The following is a 21,253-nucleotide window of genomic DNA, read 5'->3' as shown; positions in this document are numbered from 1 at the left end:
TTTGTTGTGCTCATCAAGACGAGCCAGCTCTGACTTGGTGCGTTGGGGCGTTGGATTGCTGGCAGCCTGAGATACAATCCTGTTTCTGTACAATGCTTCCTTTTGTTTTTTAAAGGCGTGTTGGTGGCAAACAGCATTGTATCAGGTACTGGCTGTAATCCTGGAAGGGGAGCGAGACAGGAGAAGGGCACAACAGAAGAAAGCACATTCTGTTTGCTGCCCAGGATGCCATAGTGCTGCTGCTGTCCTGTGGCACCAAAGTGCTCTGGGGCACTGGAGCTCCCAGGGTCTTGTGTGCTGTGCAACACACAGTGACCATCCAGAGCTAAGTGATGTGTAAGTGCTTGTAAATAGTGGAGTAAATAGGTTTTGCCTTTCACTGAGTGAAAAAGAAAAACAACGAAGTGCCAAAAGAAGAGGAGGAAAAAAAGGTAGAGTACCAAACTGCAGCTCATTCAAAGCAGCCTGGGAAAGCGTCTTGAGGTAGCTTTTCCTGAGAGCCTTTGAAATTCAGATGATGGACTCCAGCCTCCTGGCACACAGACCAATTCCTGTTCCTGGGGGGCTGTGACAAACACTTGCCTTTTTTTCCCTCTTTTCAATCCCCTTGAGTCTCAGAGCTTGCAGTTCTGCTCCCCTCATTGGAGCCTGAAGCCCAAATGACTGTTAGGGCAGCGAAGAGAACAGTGTGTGCTGGGTGCAGGGCTGGGCAGAGGATCACTCTGTCTTCCGGCTGTCCTCCCACAGACATTATCCTCTGTGAAGCCCTGAAAAAGGTGGTCTTTCAGGAGTTCCCTGCTATCTTTTGGTGGGTGCCCATGTAAATCACCCTGCTAAAACACAGCTCGTGAGCAGCAGGCTGCTGAGGGGCTGGAAAGTGTTGGGTGCCCTGCGTTTCTGCAGCAGTGGAGGAAGGTTGCCCTGTTGCATGCAGCTCAAAGGTTTTGTGGCCTCCTGTCTTAATTGCTTCTGACACACTTATGTGAGGGTGTTGGGATGTGGGGGGGGGGGGCTGCTCCTCGCTGTTTGTTAAAGAGGAGAAACCCAACCGCTGCGGCATGTGCCAGCAGACTGCCACGAGGACAGCAGCTGGTGGCGAGGGCAAGCTTCTGCAGGTGCAGGGAAACACAAGTCCCCCATCTGTTCCTCTCGCTTCCTGCCCCTGCTGCTGGCAGCGTGGCCGTTTGTCCTGCTGCAGCTGGCTGTGGCTGAGTGTCCTTGAGCAGGCTGAGGGGCTGGGCTGCCGCCCCGTCACTGTGTGTCACAGGAGGGAAGAGCCTCAGCAGAGACGGGTTGTGCAGGGTCATCCTATTGTACTTGCAATGATAGCAATTCATAGTTGAAGCACCTGATTTGTTAACCTTATAAAAAGGTGCCATTAAATACTGTATTTAGCTCCTCGGGGGAAGCAGCCTACTTTCTTTCTCATTTTCCTTTTCTCATTCCTGTTTTAACATTAGTGACTCAGCTGTCACTCCACTTCCGAAGGACCACTGGGGTTACAACTGTGGTTGGATGGCACAGAGAACCCATTTCTGCTGAAAATAATTAATGTGGTCTATTTTCACCTCAAATGGAGCCTGATACAAAGCTACTAGAAGGTTTTCATTAACTTTTGCAAGCTTTGAAACTTGCCTGTTGAAGAAATTGAAAGCCTTTGCATGTCTGTCTGTCTGTCTCCTCTTGTTTTCCCATTACAATAAGCAATGTCTAGCAAAGACATGCACACATCTAACCCTGCATGTTGAGGGTGTTCCTGTTCAGACCAATAAAGCAGCTTACAGAGTATACGTTTACATACCTTCCAAAGGCTTTGTAGATGAGAATCTCCCTTTGCAAAAGGATGAAGGGTTAGATCCTATGAGCAAAATGAGTTTTCACCAGCTCTGTTAAAGGTGTCATTCCCTAGTGAGTAAACATTGTTAGTCCTAACCAAAAAGCAGCCTGGTTCAATTTGTATGTTTTGCGATACTCCATCTCTGCTAAGCTGTAGTCTTTGTATGAAAAGGGAAAAAAGGAGGAAAGTTTTGTATTAGCTTGCTCTGTGCTTTGTAAATCAGCTCATATGAATAAGTATTACTAGAGCTGTCATCACGTATGTAGATGCGCTTTGCTCAGGTGCCTGGTAGAAGATGATCTTCCTTTCCTGGAAAGATGTTCAGATTGGATATCAGGAAAAGGTTCTTCACCAGAGGGTGGTTGGGCCCTGCACAGGCTGCCTGGGGCAGCAGGCATGGCCCCAAGCTGCCAGAGTTCAAGGAATGTTTGAACAACAGTCTCAGACATAGGATTTGAATTTTGGGTGGTTTGTGTGGAGCCAAGAGTTGGACTCAATGGGCCTTGTGGGTACCTTCCAACTTGGGTTATTATATGATTCTAAGTATCCTCTTTAGCATTTCCTGATACTCCTTTCTTTCTGTCCTCATCTGCTTTACTGGTGCTGGTTTCTTAGGTACCTTTATTATGAAGATGATACCTGGCATGCTTTGGAGGCCTGGCATTCTTGAGCTGTGAATAGCATCATAGAGCAAACACCAGTGAATAACAGCACTGTCATTCTTAGCACTGTCCTTTAAAATGCACCTATGTCTTAGCCACGTTGATATTTAAATAGAACTTATTTTCAAGGGAGGCAGCTCCACTAACATAACTCACCATTTTCCTCCAAAGCCTGGCAATGGCATGTGTGCTCAACCAAGGCTGGGACCAGTTTTTTGGGGAAGCATTGGCTTTCCTGTCCAGTGCTGTAAGAAATCTGCAATGATTAAGGGGTCATCTCAGAGTTCATACAGCTGCTGCAACCCCAAGAAGCATGGAATTTGGTTCAGCAAGCCAATACTTTCAGATCTTCCAGAGCAATGGAAGTTTATGAAGTGACACTGTCTTAGAGTGCTGAGAGGTTACCTCGGTGCTCATACTGAAGGACAGTTGATGCAAGGCTGGTTTATGCTAGCAAATAACCCCAAACCACTTGACTTTTTATTCTGTAGTGTTTTTATTGAATTAAGACTCCCTAGTCTGCCTGCAAAGTTTGAGATGCAGTTATCTTCTTGCACCAGCCCTTCCCACTAAGGGAGCTCAAGCAGACTGCACACTGCAGGGTAATTCTTGCCCTGATACATCCTGAAGACCTCAACTTTGCAAAAGAGATCTCAAAACCCATCACCCTCGTGGCTCCACAGCTGCCTCTGAAGAATGGCCCCATATGCCTCCTGAATGATACAGTGCAGATGCCCCAACACTGACTTTGAGAGGCAATACTCACAGGCATAGGTTCAAATTGGGAACATGAAAGGCTGCAGTCACCCTTCTGCTGTTAGAACTCCAGTGTGGGGTGAGGAGCTCAGAAAGCATTGGGAAGTGCTGGAATGTGTGCACACTGCTCAATATTTATATTCATAGGCTCAATATTTAGCACTGATGACTGGGTTTGTAGCAGTGGCAGCAGTGGAGGTTTCTCAGAATCCATAAATATTATTAAATAAAAAAAAAAGAAAAAAGAGGCTATCATTCCTTTGCATTTACCTCAATTTTGAGGTTGATGGGATGGTGCTGTTGCCAGTTACGTGTGAAACAGGAATGTCCTGCTTGCTGTAGCAAAGGGCTGATTCACTGGCAGCATAATAGGTGTCATCTTCCCTTTTGTCAGCTCCTGAGGTGTACTTTGCCCCTGCAGTGAACAGAAAATAAATTAAAGAAATCCAGTAAAACCAGTAACATGCAAGTCATCCAAGCGAGCTGTGGTTTGGTTCAAGCTGTTCATAGAGCAAGGTGAGGCTGAGATGTGTCTGAGGGGTGGAAGGAGAGCTGAGACTTAGCAAGTGCAGGATCTGAACAGCTCCCAGGATGCTGCCATGCCCAAAGCAGTCACAGAGCTATGCCCAAAGTGGGTGAGGTGAATTAAATTTTGAGGTTCTCAAAAGATTTTCTCCGTAGAGAAAAAACAAAAATGCTATCATCTGGAAGAATGCAGGCAGGGCACTGCAGTGTGGAAGCTGGAGTCCTGTCCTGCTGCTCAGGTTTGTGGAGCAAACAAACTGTAGAACAGCCTGGAGAGAAAGTGCTGAAGTGAAACCATGTTGCTCTGTTGGTCTAAAATTAGTGAGAAGATGGATATTTTTGTCCACTGGTTCTGGCTTATCTGACATGGCATGGTTTATCTGGCATGGCATGAGCTTAGTTTGTATCTGCAGAAGGCAAGTCTGTGTGATTTTTCAAATATGGAATCATAATTATACAATGGCTTGGGTTGGAAGGGACCTTAGAGCCCACCCAGCCCCAACCCCTTGCTGAGGACAGGGCTGCCGTGCACCAGCTAAGCTGCTCAGGGCCACATCCAACCTGGCCTTGAGCTCCTCCAGGGCTGGGGCACCCACAGTTTCTCTAGGCAGCTGTGCCAGCACCTCACTGCCCTCTCAGGTGTTTCTGAATAAGTTTTTAAAATGTGTTACCCAACACTGAGGGAAAAAATAGGAACCCCAAGAAACAGAGAAGGAACAGGTAAGGGGGGACTGATGTGTTCTCCAGCTTATAGTTGGGATGAAATGAGAACCCGTATCAGAATGCCTCAAAGGGAAAACTGATTACTTGTTACTTTCAAAAGGTATTAATGTTTGATAGCTTTCATTATGCTCTGAGGAGCACTTGGGTCACGTGTTTACTTGTTGCACTGTAGCTGCCCAGTGCTGAGTTTGAGAAGGACAGACGCCTGTTTTTCCACCCCCCCTTTGTTCCCTTGTCTTAATTTGCACCCATGTCCACACTGTGGCAGGGAACTGCCCCCAGATCTGGGGTTGCAGCTCTGCAAGCCTGGTGACCCCATTGCTCACGAGGGCTTGTGCCCCACAGGGCAGGGTCAGACCATTGGACAGTCACCTGCAGGAGCATCCTCAACCCGCTCTGTGTCTGGGGCTGTGGAGGAGGAGCCTCGGTCCCTTGCCATGCTGGGTGGAGTGCATTGTATTTGAAAATACACTTGTTTTTAATCTCGTAACATCTTCTGGTTCAATAATAAACAAATGGCGTGCTTAAAATAGCGCAGGAAAGGGGTCCTATTTCAGATTGGTCGCATAGCAGAGACACCCAGGGCTGCTTTGGAGGTAGTTTGAAGGCATGTTTTATGAGAAGGTCCTGTGTACCTGTGCCAGCTTTGGAAGGGCTTACTCAGGCCTGATCAAACTTGGTCAGTCAGTGGTGTATCAGTTCCATTCCTCTGTCAGTCACGTGTTAGCCACAGCTGTCACCAGATTTGCAATAAAATAGCTGCAGCTCAGCACTTCCAGTTAATACAGCCCATGTACGTAGAGATCTATCATTTTAGAGTTGGGCCACCTCAGAGCTGGCACTGTGCGGAGCTGCATGCAGGGCAGTGATGCACTTGGGTAAGACAGGAGTCCTTGGAGGCTTTGCAGTGCACCCTGACTTTGCTTCTTCTCTGCCACTGTGCAGTGGGATTTACTGGGAGTCCAGTTGCATTTCCCAGGCTTAGCAAGCGTTAAAAAAGTCAGCACAACCACAAAAACTTCTCAGATCTTCACAGAAGGGTTGAAGTTGTCAGGGACCTCTAGGTCCATCTGGTTCAACCCCTGCCCAAGCAGGGACACCCACAGCGGGGTGTCAGGGCCCATGGCCAGGAGGCACCACTACATTTGTATAAATACAGACTTGGAATAGGTGAATCAGCATTGACAAGCTTTTGTCATCTTCCATGGGAAGCTACTATTTTTAGTGAATTATTATAAGCAATAGCATCACTCACATGTATTTATAAAGTCATGAAAGAACGCCTGTACACATTTCTGAATAGTCAGTGTACAGTAACGGCCATATGCTGCGAGTGAGCAAAAATAAAGCTTCAAAACTCCAGCTTCCAAAACATTGTATGAAGCTTTTGGTGTGATCTTTGCACCTAAGAAATGAAAAGCAGAGGGAAAATTTCTTCTTCTAGTTAAGAAACACAAATCCAAAGACTTGAGGGTACCAGCCTGCAATGAAATTGCATCATTTCCATTGAGGTCTAACACAGGGACCAGTGAAGTTTGTGAGAGCTCTGCCACTAGCTTCAGGGCTGCTGGGTCGGGTGTGCAGTGAAAGCAGCAGATATTTTTGTGAGAGTTTCTGTGTGGACAGAGTTTGGATTGAAGGGGTGTGTGTGCTTGCACATCTCTTGGGGCTTCTGGAGGAACGGAGATAAAACACCGTGATTCCCCATCAGAGGTATTCTACAAATGCGGAGTGGTGCTATTTCCAGAGTCACTACAGTGGGAGTGTTTGAAATTCTGGAGTTTGCCATTAAAGAAAAAGGGAGAAGAAAGATGTTATCTCCTGGCTACACTGCTCCTGAACAGAGATGGTAACTGTTTTGATCTGTCCCTGCAAAGATCCAGCTGTATGTGTTTCTCCTGGCTTTTTTGTATGCAACTCCTTGAGTTTAAAGTCACTTAAAAAACAGTAAGTGGCAATGTTTCTTAGTTTTACTAACTGTATTCGTGTCGCAGTCAAGCCTGCACTGATGTGCCTTGGGATTTTCACAAATCCAGCACCTTGCAAGATAATGGCTGAAAGTAAATTCCTGCTCTTAATTAAGTTCAGCCCTTTGATTGAAATTAATTGTGCTCCTGAATTTCGTGCAGACGTGGCACAAAGCAGGTGGAAGAGGATGAAAAAGAAGGCTCCTCTGACAAGGTGCCTTTAGCAACTCCTGATGCTGCTGCGTGATTCTGGGTCCCTAAATCCCGTTTTAACATGGAGAAGCATCAGCTTTGTGTGCAGAGACAAATGCCTATATATCAGCTTTGTATATGGAGTCAAATGCTTAACATATCAGCTTACATGGGCAGGGCTGTGGGAAGAGAATGTTCTGCCCAGCCCTCCCAGAGCAAAAACAACTGGACAGAAGGTTGCTCAGGCAGCTTCTAAATATAAAATTACATTAAAAAAATATACAAATACGTGCTGCATGGCCATTGCCATTGCTCTTTATGAAGTTGGTTGCACTTTTCATCCTCAGACCTTGCTCTTCCTTGGAAGCTGCCAGCATTTTCCTCACTCTCGTTTCCCTTCTCCCAGTACCCAGTGGAAAAAAATAAACTGCAACCAGTATGCTCAGCTCAGAGCAAAACAAATGTAATTTATTATAGAGTCCTCCTGTGGTCAATAGACGTCTGACTATAAAATAACTGGAGATTTTTCTGCTAACTGGAAATGTGATGCTCTGAGACAATTTCCAGGCAGAAGATATTTTCAGCTGAGCTTTATTTACGTCAGCATAGTGATTTGCAATATTAGTGTTTGCAAAGAGTGAGGCAGCAGTTGTTTTAATTAGACTTCTTTTTTTTTTTCTTTTAGCAAAAGCATTTAATGATGCTGTGACTAAGTTTCCTCAGCTCCCCATGTTGAGATGCCTCTTTCTTCAGAAGGCAGGGCTCCCACCTCCTCTGGGGGCATGCTGCCTGCCCTTGTGCAAGGGAACAGTCTGAGGCATGAGGCATGCATCCTCAGGGTTTGGTTTCCCTCCTCTGATTGAGTTATTCTGTTGTAATTTAGCACAGCGCAGAGTCCTTAGTTTGGATAAGAGTGAGGTGTGTGCCGTGCTTGTCTGTGTGAGCACGGCACCTTTCAGATTGCTGTGCTCTTCACTGGGCTTACTGTTCTCCCAAGAAGCTCTGATGTCCCTCACTGCTTCCCGAAGGTGGGAGTGGGTACAGAGGACTTAGTACAGCAAGGGTCTTTTCTGGCAGTTCCCCTGCCATCGAGATCAGAAATACTCCTTTAAAGAGAAAATGAGGAAGGGAATATAACAAAGCCACCCTTCAGATACCAAGCTGATTTGTTGGGGGTTGTAAACCTGTGGGTTGGAGGTTTTTTTCCCCTTTTCTGGCAGGAGGATATGCTTGGTGACCCAGCTCCCTGGAAATGCCCATAGAGGTTATAGAAACTCCTACATGGAGATCATCAGAAGCTGCTTGGATGTGGTCCTGGGCACCCTGCTGTGGGTGTCCCAGCTGGAGAAGGGGTTGGGCCAGATGGGCCAGAGCTCCCTGCCAACAACTGGTGTCGTGCAGTGTCAGGGTTGAGTTTGTATCATCCCCACTTTTTCTTGGTGCTCTCCATGAAGTGATCTCTGTGAGCCAGACACAGAGGGCTGCTGGATGTTCCCTTTGCAACCCTGTTTCTGCCCAACATCTGCAATGTTGGCAGGTTGCCCTGAAAACTCTTACATTATACCAGATAGTGAGCATCGATAATGTTTGGGTGTCAGAAGTGATGCCTCTTTTAGGGTGTAATTTGCTTAATGCAGTTTTCCCCCACAGCTTTCATAATATAGGGAAAATACAACGAACCGAAATATACATTTGGTTTGTTTCATATTTGGCTTTGTATGGAAAACCAGGCAATTAAATGTTGTACATTGGCACAACATGGCTGGATAGATATTGTGGACAGACTTTCTTATGTCTTAATTATCAGTTTTTCTGCCTTTCTGGAGCACCTTTACTACCGTATTTTGTTATGGGTTTTCTTTCTGTTTTGCAAAAACCTATGGAAAAGGCAAGAAGTTCAGAGACTGCTTTGGGCTGGGGATGTTGAAGTGTCTTGAGAAGAGAGCACTGAGCCTCAAGGGGCAATGTAGCGAAAGACTGTGAAGAACCAATAGATGAGTACTGTCTGAAAGTCTCCTTGTCCAGACTCACAAATTCCTTTTCCCAAAAAATTCTATATAAATTCATAGGACAGTTTTAACTATTTATCATTTTGAAGCCACTGTATCTCTTTTCTTCTTTACTTGTAACTGAATCTATTGGAGGATTTTAAAGCAAACAATGTAAAAAATGGTAGCTGAAGTAAAGGTTGCGTTACTTCATAGGAAGGCATAAACTCTGGTCTGGATGGATGTGCAAAATGTGCTGATTATTCACAACCTTCTATTTTAGTGACCACTGAATACAAAGAATGTAGTTTAGTTCATTTTGCATTTCTTGAAGAAAAGAACTAACTTTTGGTGAAGTCCTCCAGAGGGGTATTCATCTCAAAAATGGATTTGTGCTATGCAGTTTTGAGGATGGTGCTGAAGGTTGGAAACCAAAGTCAAAGGAGCAAGCGAGGCCATTGGAAAGCCTGCGGTGAGCTGGAGCTGTTATTTCCATGGCTTCTCCCCAGTGGCATTAGATTTGAGCCTTGCCCTGCTGCGTGGCCACCAGACAACTTCATTTGGTGTAGTTGGAGTGTTAAATATGTTTATAAAGTGTGAAATAAAGTATAGTTCTCCAAGTGAGCAATAGCAGCAGTTATGGGTCCACAGATAGTGTTTGTTTTTCTCTCATCATTTTGCAGTATCCTGATCGTTAAAATAAACCACTGCTCTTGATTTGTAGAAGCGATCTTACAGTTTAGGAGCCTGTATCTGAAATAACAAATTAACCACTCACTGCAGAACACCAAAATGAAAACAGCAGTGTGTAACTTGGACCCAGCAGCCACCAGCTGCACCTCATCTTGCTAATCTTCAGCCTTTTTTTTTTTTTTTTTCTTAAAGCAGGGGCTTTTAAGAGTTAAGTTACACAACTCTCTTTTTATTTTTAAAGTGAGTGGATTCCTTGTGGCGTTGTTGAGAATGATAAATTGATACCACATGTTGCTCCCAGACAAAAAAGACTCTGTGTTGCAGTGGAAGCACTTGCAGCTGGTGTCTGAGTTAATGGCCGGGCTCCACAAGGTAAACACAGTTTGGAAGAGGCTGAAGCAGACATGGGCAGGAGGAGCGGGGGGGATTTTCTCAGTTTTGAAGGCTTGAGCATTTGCTGTTTTGGCCTGGCCACAGTTGTGTGCTGAAATAACGCATGGCCTAAGCTTTTCCAAGAGACTCATTTATAAGTTTGCACCAAATCAGGTGCTTTGACGCCTTGGAAATGTTTGGATGTCCTCTCGGGGAGCTTATATGTTTGCACTTGAACCAAAATACCAAGAGAGATGTGTAATTAGGACATGGTAGCTGATTTCATTTATTTTCATGAGTGAAAACTCCCTCAAGGAGTATTCACAAAATTGGGAGCAGCGGAGCAACTGTGACCTCGGTCAGCACAGATGCCCTACGTGCCACGGGCTTTGGGAAAAGTAGCATCACCCCTCACGTTGCTGCTCTTGCTCCTCAGCTGTGATGTGTTGGTAGTGAGACCCAGTGCACGGGCTGGCTACCTCCTGGCCTGCCGTTTCACATCAGTACACAGGTCAGTGAACACCTTGAGGTGCACGGTGAAGACAAGTGATCAGTGAAGGAGGCAGTGGAGAGGTGGTGGGCACACCAGTACCTGTTCTCATAATGCCCTCAGCTCACAGCTTAGTGGCTTGGATTCCTTAGCCCAGAAGCTGTCTGGGGAAGTCTCAACCCATGATGTCTAAGCTCCTGTGGCAGGGAGGCTGAGGCAGGGCCCTGCCATCCCTGCCCTCTTGCAGGCCTCACTATCATCCCTTTCTCCACCTCAGTAGCACAGTCACTCAGCCTGTAGCGCCTTCTCCTGTCACCTTTCCCTTCTGCTGTGCCTGGATGTGCCCTGCTCCACCCCGCTGCTGTCCCCTTCTCCAGGCATCCTGGTCCTTTCCCCTTTCTGCCTGTTCTGCCCCCTCCATGTTCAGCTTCCTTCCTCCCCAGCAGGGACACTCCTGCCTGTCCGTCTTCCTCTCAGCCTTGCACACCACCTGACATCTGTCAGTGGCATGTAATACTCTGCACAGATGTATGTTTTTTTTTAAATGAGAATTTGCAGTAACCTCTCGGCAGCTGGCAGCTGAGTGTAGCCCCGTTGCCTTCGTGCAGCATCCTCTGCTCATGCCACATCTGCCCCATCTCATGTATTCCTCTGTGGTGACTCTTCCTTGTCTTCAGGAACAATAACTCCTTTCTGTAGGACCCCTTCAAGAGGAGCTGGGACCCAGCTGGGCTCTGTATGGTATGCTCTTGATCTTATCTGCAAGAACCACAGTCTTGGTAGGGCATGCAGCTTACTTTGAGTATAAATAGTAACGCTAATAAAGAGAGGAGCTCATCGTATTTCTTTTCTGCTTGGCTCTTGTACAGTCCTCATGTTGTAGCTATCAGTGGTATCTGAGCTGTTTCTGAGGTGTCTGTGGCCTGGTGAGCATCTGTCCCATGTACATATGGTCTCCAGGACAGATTCATGGGCGTTCTTCTATAGATCTTTTGAAGTTTCTTGTATTTTGGCATGGAAAAAATGTGTTTTGTTTCAGTCATTGTGGCCTAATCTTTCTTCCAAATAAGCCAGAGACAAATCTCCATTAATTTGAGCAACAGTGGGTCCAAGTCACAAACTGTACTTCCTTTGCTTCCTCAGTTCCTCAGTGGTGTGTCGTAAGGTCATGTTCTTAATGCACATCCCTGTGAGAAAAAGTTGTGCCACAGGTTTATTCTACATTTTAAGCAGTCGTGAACATTCTCTGATGGTTCAGAAATGAGTAGAAAGACCAATTATTTCCTTCCAGATTGTAGCCCAGTAGCCCAGCACAACAGTCTTCACTCATGTGAATTCTGAGTCTCGGTGATTTCTTTAGCAGAGTTCATATGTGAAAGGATTACAGGATCCAGCCATCATTTGATTTGGCAGGGTACCCAGCACACGGAGAAACCAAAAACTGAGACACTGTTGCTGAAGAAGTTAGCATGGGAAGCTGTATGAAAGAAGTGGGTTTCAAAGCAGTGTTTGAACAGAGGGTGGAGATGAGGTACACAGAAATGAATCGGCCCATAATTATGCTTAAGAAAATAGTCTTCCTACAGGAGAAAAGTAAAGAAAAACAGAAGCCGGAGCATAAATGGCATATTGCATAATGTAAAGGAAAACAAACTGCTTGGATTTTTCATAACCACCAATTTTCAGTGCAAAAGTATTATTACACTCTTATTTTTGTAATACCAACAGTGAGCAAAAAGATATTATAATAAGAAAATTACACACGTGCATACATACACGCACATACCAGAGCCCTCATCCTGAAATGTTCTTCAATTTCACAGTTTTACCAACTGACTATTTAGGATTTTGCCTGGTTTCAAACCAGATGTTATAATAGTACAGCAGAAATTCATGAGAAGACCAAAGATTGCAAACTCTTAGGTGGTGGTGCTTAGCTGGGTGTTTTTATGTTTGAAGCTATGCGGCACGCTGCAGGTCCCACCTCAGGAGTTTATTTTCTGTTTTCTGAGAGAGATACGTAAATGTTTGTGTGTATATACATATATATATGTATTTTCATATGTAGGTATCACTCTGCTGATTATTCTTATATCCAGCATTTTTAGTTTTTGTGCATTAGTGTTTGGTGTGGTGTTCTCCCTTCCACTGGGAGAGATCCCCATGCACATATTTTCACATACGGTCGCCACGATGGGTGAACGTAAAAGCTTCTGCACTGATGCAATACAAACTGGAATATCAGGAAAGATTTAAAATCAACAGAAGAAAACAAAATTAGCAGTCTCCAGGCACTTGGGAAGAACCTGAGGAAGTTAGCAGTGGTGCCTGGTTATTTGAAATTAGAAGCAGACTTTTACCAGGCTCAAAGTATCATTTAAAATGTCAACAGCTAAACAATAAAAGGCTCTTTCTCTCCTTAGACTGAAGAACTATGATGCTGCACCTCAATCCAACATACTATAATGGTGTTATAGTCTCTTGGAAGTAGCCAAGTTTACAGCTGAAACACTAACCCAAACTTGTCTCGAGTATGTCTGCGAAGCCTTGTCTGCTGTTCTGTGCAAATTGTTTAAAACAAAGCAGTTGCTATTTTGAACTGTAGTCAATATGATTTCTCTTTTCATTAAGTGATAATCACAAATGCGTCTGCTGTCTGCATGTGAGAAGAATTTCAGGCGTGTTTTCCATTTCACAATCTTGACAAAAACCACAACACTTAACGGGAAAAAGACATCTTATACCAAAAAGAATTGTTTAAAAAAAAAAAAAGCTGGGCTGTTTTTCTTTTTACATCCAGTGTGTCTCCAGTTCACTTATGTCAAACAACCATTTATCCCAGCGATACGAGCATTGAGATGCTGGAGAATGATTTGTTGATTGACACATTCTTTGTCCGTTTAAACCTGGAATTTCTTCAGTGCTTTGTGAATGAAGGATGCTTATGCCAGATGGATTGGCAGTGCTATGGTCCTGTTGACTTCGTGCTTTTAAAGCATGCTGGTAGAACAAATGTAGTTTTATCCTCTATAGCTGGTATTTGCCAAAACTAAAAAAGAAAAAGACAAAAAAACTTTTAAACTCGATCATCTTTAACATGCAGGAATAGCATAACACTTATGTCAAAAGGATATGGCATCACTCCAAAAATTTTTGCCTTGCACATGGGGGAAAAGAAAAATCCAACCCTCTGGAAGCATTCTCTGTCACCAATAGTACTTGCGTGTCCTTCTTTGAGCTGTATTTTAAGCCAAGAGCAGTAGGATGAGCAGAGTGGGATTTTCATTTCAGTTGTTCTGTATAAATCTGGCGTCGTTTCATTAGGGCTACTGTGGGCTGGTTTTCTCTGCCTCTTGTTTCAGGTTGATGATCACTGTTTCGAGCTGGTGGGGCTTTCAGAGTGCAGATGTTGCTGACTTGAGCAAGGCTGTGAATGCACCTCCCATTGTACAGTGTGGGGAATACAGCGGTGTGCAGCCTCATACAGCAGCTTATAGGGACAAGTGTATCGATGTGTGCTGTGTCACATCACGTTTTGAAGACTGTGAGGGTACCATAGTGGGGGGATATCTGGCTGACTGCCGTGGTACAGGCGTAATTCTGGTGCATCTCATCAGGAGAGAAAGCACAGCTTATGCACAGCGTGCTCGTGGGAGAGGAGCAGCAGCACACGCAGTTTGCTCAAGAATTAGAATAAATACACAAACACACATGGCTATGAAGAATTAAAAAGACATTTGCCAAGGCTGCAGTGAGTGTGGCTGCCTCTCCAGTCAGTCTTCAGCAGTGACTTTGCGTGTTTTGTTTCATGGAGCTGATGGCAAGATTGCTGATAATGTAGAGGTTTGTCCTGTGTTGAAAGGGGAGAAGTGCAGCTCCCTCAATGAGTTGAATGATTTAAGGGCACAAGCAGCGGCCTCTGGTTTCATCCATATCCCAGGAGAAGGGGGGTTCTTGGCAAAGAGGAGCTGGATATTCTGTTCCCTTGTTCTGATGTCCCCAGCTGTCTCATCTAGTTCCTTACTAGCTCTGTTCCTTAGGATGCAGCTTCTGGGGCCTAAGGGTGGGTACCAGGAATGCCCAGATAGCGCAGGCATGGTGCTTGCTGTAGAGCAGCATGCTGGCAAGGTGCTCTCATGCCCCAGCCCTCCCATTTCCATCACCCAGTGAACCACGGTGATGGTCCAGGAGGGCCCAGCATTTTGATTCGTATCGTTTTCACATGACATTGGTGTTGTGACTGAGATTTGGGGCAGCAGTAAGAATGCTGGCTGATCTTGGCATGTTGTTTTCTTCCTTTCCTGCAGAATTCAATCCGACACAACTTGTCGCTCCACAGCCGATTCATCAGGGTGCAGAATGAAGGCACAGGGAAGAGCTCCTGGTGGATGATCAATCCAGATGGCGGAAAGGTCGGAAAGGCGCCCCGGAGACGCGCCGTGTCCATGGACAACAGCAACAAGTACACGAAGAGCAGAGGGCGGGCGGCGAAGAAAAAGGCAGCCCTGCAGACTGCCCAGGAGGCGAGTGAGGACAGCCCTTCACAGCTGTCCAAGTGGCCAGGGAGCCCGACTTCCCGCAGCAGTGACGAGCTGGATGCCTGGACAGATTTTCGCTCCCGGACAAATTCGAATGCGAGTACAATAAGCGGCCGCTTGTCACCGATTTTGGCGAGCACCGAGCTGGATGATGTTCAAGATGATGATGCTCCACTTTCTCCCATGCTGTACAGTAGTCCTTCCAGCTTGTCCCCCTCGGTAAACAAACCGTGCACTGTGGAGTTGCCTAGGTTGACTGATATGGCTGGGACAATGAATTTGAACGATGGACTGACGGATAACCTCATGGATGACCTCTTGGACAATATAACACTCCCTTCCTCCCAGCAGTCGCCCACAGGAGGGATAATGCAGAGAAGCTCCAGTTTTCCATATGGCTCCAAAGGTTCAGGGCTGGGCTCCCCCTCAAGTAGTTTCAACAATGCCGTGTTCGGGCCGTCGTCCCTGAATTCCCTCCGCCAGTCACCCATGCAGACCATTCAGGAGAACAAGCAGGCTACCTTCTCTTCCATTTCTCATTACAACAACCAGACGCTGCAGGATCTGCTCGCCTCAGATGCACTTAGTCACAGCGATGTCATGATGACACAGTCTGACCCGCTCATGTCCCAGGCCAGCACAGCTGTGTCCGCCCAGAACTCCCGCAGGAATATAATGCTCCGCAGTGACCCCATGATGTCGTTTGCTGCGCAGTCCGGTCAGGGCGGTCTGGTCAATCAGAGCCTGCCCCATCACCAGCACCAGTCTCACAGCTCTCCTCTTAGCGGCAGCCGTGCCTTGTCCAGTTCCATCGGTAACATAGGCTTGAATGACTCCAACAGCTTGGGTTCCAAACATCAGCAGTCACCTGTCAATCAGTCTATGCAAACACTTTCTGACCCTCTCTCAGGCTCCTCTTTGTATTCCTCTAGCATGAACCTTCCGGTCATGGGACACGAGAAATTCCCAAGTGACTTAGACCTGGATATTTTCAATGGGAGCTTGGAGTGTGACATGGAGTCCATCATCCGCAGTGAACTCATGGATGCAGATGGGCTGGATTTTAACTTTGATTCCCTCATCTCAGCACAGAACGTTGTCAGTCTGAATGTGGGGAACTTCACTGGTGCTAAACAGGCTTCATCACAGAGTTGGGTACCAGGCTGAAGGATCTTTGAGGACAGGGAAAATGGGCAAACAGGTCAGTGCCCTGTAGATGTGGTAAAATGCTTGGTTCCTTAGTTTTATTGGAGTTTACACCAACCACTTAATTGTTAGTGCACACTAATCATACTAATTCAACTTGCAATGGCTTGCTTTGTTTTGGTATGCAACAAGCACAACCAAGAAAAACTGGGAGGTGTAGAGGGAAATGAGGCTAAGCTATAAAAGCTGTTCAGCTGCAGCACGGTCAGCACGCATCAGATGCTGTGTCCTTCTTAATTTAGGCATAAGAAATGTTAATGACAAATCAGGAAAACAAAGGTGGAATATTTGTGGGCTTTAGGAATCAGAGAGCTCCAGTTTGTCTACTTTGAAATCGCAACAGACAGATTCCTCTGTGCAGCCAATGCCACACGTAGCCAAACAGTGTTGCATAGGGATGAGGCAGGGGCTTTGCAGTCAGCGGAGGAATATTACTGTTGGGGAGGAGGAAGAGTTTGCAAGATCAGTGCTTGCACCAAGGCTTAAGTGTATGTCACAGAGCTGGACCGAAATAGTTTGCTGCTGTGGTACAGTGACACTAGTGACATTGCTTGTTTTTATTTTTCTAATGTAATTCTTGTTAAAAAAAAAAAGAGTACCAAATCAAGGAATTATATTTTTAGAAATGAAAAGTAGGATCCTGGTCATGGGAACATCCTGTTTGAAGTGATGGAAGTACGCAAAAATGGTTGGTCCCCCACAAAACAAGATTAGGTATTATTTCCTTTTGGACTTCACCAAGAGAATGTCTCTAGGTTTGGGTTCTGACATAAGTGCTTTTCAAATGTCAGCTTCCTCACGTTATTTTTCTCCAGATCGCTGTGGGTTTTTTTCAGTATTTATCTGCAGGTGAGGATATAAACACTGTTTCTGTCATCCTTTGTGATTCTGCGGGCTCCCACCCATCTCTGCCTGCATAGAGGTGCACATTCCCTGACTCACAGAATAGGTTCCATACAGAGTGCCCTTTCTTCTTTGTTTATTTATTAGTATAAGGGAGTTGATTTCAAAATATAGTAGGATAAAAGGTTGGCTATAAATTATTGAAAGTATTCCGCTTCCTCAGAACTTTCAGCTTACTTCCAATTTTCTTATTTTCTGGGGGAAGGATGGAAAGAAGGAATCCATGTCTTTTGACTTTGCTATTGAGTGACCCTATAATTGAGTTTTCATCCTTTTTTTCACAGTTAAATGTTCAGGGGGAAGCTTTGCAGTATGTGAACCTCCAGTGGTGAGCCTCTTGGATATCTGCCTATGTGTCTAGAGTACCCCCAAAATCTGTGCTGATTTGCTGGCTATAAGGGAGGACAAAACTACTGAGGGCTCCTTGGTGTAACCATTCTGCAAAGCTTCCTCGCTCCAGTGCAGCCAGTGGTTTGTGCAGAACTTTCTCTTCCAGGCAAATGATTTCCTTTTATTCTTTTCACATCTCTCTAAAAAGGAGAGCACTGCAGGGTGAGGCTGGGAGATGGGCTGCAGCAGTGGGCTGTAGAGGATGCATTCCACTGACCATGTGTTGTGGCAAGGCTAGGGTGCCAGCTTAGTTCTGCTGTTTTTTCAGTTCCAGTGCTTGATCATTTAAGAAAGAAAAGGGAAAAAAGAAAAGAAAAGTGATTCATGAACCGTGAAGCAGATCCTCACGTCAGGTCACCTTTGTTGTCTCCTCCAAGTGCATGAGCTGTTGGAATTTAGAAACCCATTTTGGTCTGAGGTGAAGCATCCAACAGTACAGTATGCTTAAAAAAGAGATATTACTGACGGTTTTGTATGACACGCAATAAGGCAACCTCCCGTTTTGGTACAGTCATGTGCTGTGTGTAGGTAGAAGGTGGTGGGGAGACCCAGAAGCAGCAGGGAGGTGCAGTACCAGCCACCTCCTCTCAGCAGCTCCCCACTACCCTCTGTCCTGTGCAATGCAGGGAGAGCATGGCCACCCCAATCCTTCCTGGGGTGTGCCTTGAAGGAGAGAAATCCATACATTTGTGTGTGCGGAGCCTTGCTTTGGAGAACAGAATTGTAAAGGGGATGGCTCTCCTCAGTGAATTACTGTCCAGTCATCTGTGGAAGCCTCTTTCCCTCTTTGGAAGAAAACTAACTACATTCTGTTCACTGGGGAAGGGGAGGCTCTGTCCAGACAATGCCACCATGATGAGTTAGGTGTCTGCAGCCACTGGCTGCACATTTGCCTTTGCAAATTCACCAGCTTCCACTGTGCTAGCTCTGAGCTCATGAGGCTCACCATTCCCAGCCTTTCAGCAGGCCATAACTGGTGCTCATGACTGGATTTGGTTGGTTGACTTTTCCTCTTGCAAGAAAGAAAGGAGAAATCAGTATACTTTTTTACGTACTTTATTCATGCAGCCATAATTTCCTGCTGTTAAGCTAGTTGGGGGCCTCTGTTCCCCTACGTGCACTTACTTCCCAAGAGCACTGTATCTGCCCTCCACCCACTCACGTATCTATCATTGGGCTGTTTTCTCTGCTCACTTGTCAATATATGAATCAAAGAATCCTAGAGGTTTAGAAGGGACTGCTGGAGGTCATCTAGTAACTATTCTCTAACCTCTTTCCAGGATACCTTATACTTTTACATCACGTTCTGCTAGTGTTCCCACCATGTGGTGCCTAGCTCAGTGTCCCTCTCAGCTAGTGGAGCTGAAGGGACTTGGTGCTTGCTGAGAGCAACCTCAAGCAAATTGATGCAGAGTGCAACATGTCATGAGCTGGTGGTCAGTGCTGCAGCACCTCCTGTGGTATCAAAACTCCACAAAGAAGTCATATTTACCTCTGTCCCTTCAGTGATCAGCTTACTAGAGAGCCCAACAGCCAGCAGCAACTGCCTCTGTGCAAGCAGGGCAGGAACTTCTTGAGCTGGTTTTGCTGCCTGCAAAACTAATCGAGCTGCATCTTCCGGGAGAGGTTTTCATGTGCCATTTAGCTGGATCCCTCTGGGTGCTGCAGCAGAGTTGTGCTGAAGCCACGCTGACTTGTTTGGAAATAGAAATAAAATACAGCATAGAGTTGTTAGAAGCAGTCATTCAAACTAAGCATCACTGAAGTCCCAAGTCATCTTACTATGGTAGTACAGCGTGCATGCCATTAATAGCAGTGTTGTGAATTTGTTCATGGAATGTGGTGATTAACATTTCTGATAAAGCTGATTTCCAAGAAAAATAATAAGGTGCCTGTTTGTATTTCACTGGTCCTTATCTATTTGGACTGCTTGCTATTTTATTAATTTCCATTCAGTTTCTGGATGAAATTCATACCAAAGACAAATCCATAGGTCTGAGGATAACAACACTGACTAAAAGTTCATCTTAAAAGGTGAAATAGTGCAGAGATCACTGCTTAGGTGCAGTCTGTCCCGTTGGAATCAGAGCATGCTGACTAGACAACATACCATGAGGAAGGTGGTTTTTATTCTTTTCCAGAAACAGTTTCTGCCTGTTAGAGCTGACCTGTGGAGACCGGAGCTGGTGAGCCTGCTGCCTGAGAGCCCCCATGGCTTCAGGGCCATGGCCCTGCTTCCTCCTCTCTTAGCTTCAAAAAATGAGGTCTTGGGCAGGGTTGGCAGGTTTCCTGTGTGGAGCCAAGGTGGGGCTCCAACCTTCAAGGAAGGAAATTCAAGAGGGGCAAATTCTTCTGCTCCATTTCTAGCAGGTTAGTGGTTAAGGCAGCGGCACGCTTTTAGCATTTCAGTGTTGTTTCAGCCAGCCCAAGTTTTGAAAGGTGGTTTTGTGACTTGCTGAACATCAGTCATGCCAAGCTCAGTCTTCACAAAAATATCTGCATGCAAAACTGTGTGTTGCACTGGGAACAGGGGTCCCATTATCTGCAAGGAGGGCCTGCCCTGCGCAAACTCCTTGCTCCCTGAGGGCCGGTCTCACACTTGCAGGGGTGCTGCAGCTTTCTCTTGCACAGAAAGCTGCCTCTGCTGCTGCCAGCTCATGCACAGCTGGGCTTCAGTCCCCACGGTTCCCAGCTGAGCTTCAGAAGCTCTGTGTCACCTGTGGCAGCCCCATGTAGCAGGGTCCCCAGGCCTGGCCAGGTGAGTCAGGAGGATGGCTGCCGAGCCTTTGCTCAGCAGTTGTGAAGGCAAGGGGAGCTGATGTATGGATGCTATGAGTCCCTTGTACCTTCTGGAAGTGCTTTGCTAAGCTGTTGGCTTAGGGTTTTACTAGCTGAGGGAAAAGGTCTGTAAAAGAACAGAATTCTGTCCACAGACTTGTGTTCGTGAGCAGAGGATGGCTGAAGCCAAGATATTGGTCTGGTCCTGTGGTTTGAGTGTTCTTCTGTTTTTGTGACAGATATATATATATGTCAGTGCCTCATGCTTTGTCATGTGATTCAGCAGCAATAATTAGGCAGAAACTTGCTGTCCCTGCAGATGCCAAGATTACAGGATGACATACTCTCACCAGATGACAGCACAAACTGATATTTTTAGAACAGTCCGCATCAACTGGTCTCCCCAGTGCTTTCCTCCCTGCATCAGCAGCACTCGGGTTTTATTACAGAATGAGTCTTTGCAAATTGTCTTTTTCATGTGAATGAGCTGTTGTGATTGTTCAGAGCTGCAGATCAGCGTTGGTCTCACATTGTGCTGTTGTCTGATAGCGGGAATGCTTACAGGTGGTTTGTTATTTCCTGTCCATCTTTTGAGCCAGGCTTTTAAACAGCCCCCTAAAAAGCATATTTTCTTGAAGAAACGTGTACTGAGAGGTTCTTTTTAGAAGCATAGCGTCATGCAGCTGAGGAAAGGTCAGGATCTTTTTTCATAGCAATTCAGTGCTCAGCCGCAGTGGTGAGCTGACAGGCAGAGAGCCTTGAGTCTTATGTTCCTGACAGGCAGAGAGCACAGGTATGATGTGGGCAGCAGGAAAGCACGTAACTGTGTGGTACTGTGGGTTAATAGCCAGCCTTCCTTTCCTGGCCCACGGAGGGAGGACGGATGCTCACAGCCTCCCTGAGGCTTCGTAACAGTGGTGAAGAGCATGTCTCTAGCAGGATGGTCACATCAGAGTTGCCCCGATCGATCGATCCTCTGTGAGGCGCATGGGGACACTGACCCCATTAAATCAGGTACCAGCAGTTGGGTGGTGGGACCACTCTGCCTTAGTCTGGTTTGTGGGGCCATTTAATCAGCTTTTCCGCTCAGATTACCACACGGGGCAGCCGTTGCTGGAGCCTGGCAGAGCAGACATCTGTTGAACAGTAAGAGGACGGAGATGCAGCTCAGCTAAAGGAGGCTGCTATAGCCATGGTTGTCTGTGATTGCTGTGGGGGAAAGAGGACAGTTTC

The 21,253-nt window shown here is 46.1% G+C and overlaps 1 protein-coding gene across 1 annotated transcript in view; it reads left to right on the top strand.

The window, feature by feature from the left end:
- The window catches only part of FOXO3 (forkhead box O3), an 84,867-nt gene that overhangs the window by 53,217 nt on the left and 10,397 nt on the right, over positions 1–21,253 (top strand). The window contains exon 2 of the mRNA XM_065735222.1: positions 14,513–15,944. Within this exon, the coding sequence (XP_065591294.1) occupies positions 14,513–15,910 (1,398 nt within the window). The 3' untranslated portion in view covers positions 15,911–15,944. The remainder of the gene's footprint in view (positions 1–14,512; positions 15,945–21,253) is intronic.

This window comes from Cyrtonyx montezumae, unplaced genomic scaffold (assembly GCF_038088225.1).
Source record: "Cyrtonyx montezumae isolate F1298 unplaced genomic scaffold, pur_monq_1.0 scaffold_0, whole genome shotgun sequence".
NCBI lineage: Eukaryota > Metazoa > Chordata > Aves > Galliformes > Odontophoridae > Cyrtonyx > Cyrtonyx montezumae.
The sequence above is the reverse complement of the archived record's forward strand: the minus strand, read 5'-3'. Positions and strand labels throughout refer to the sequence as shown.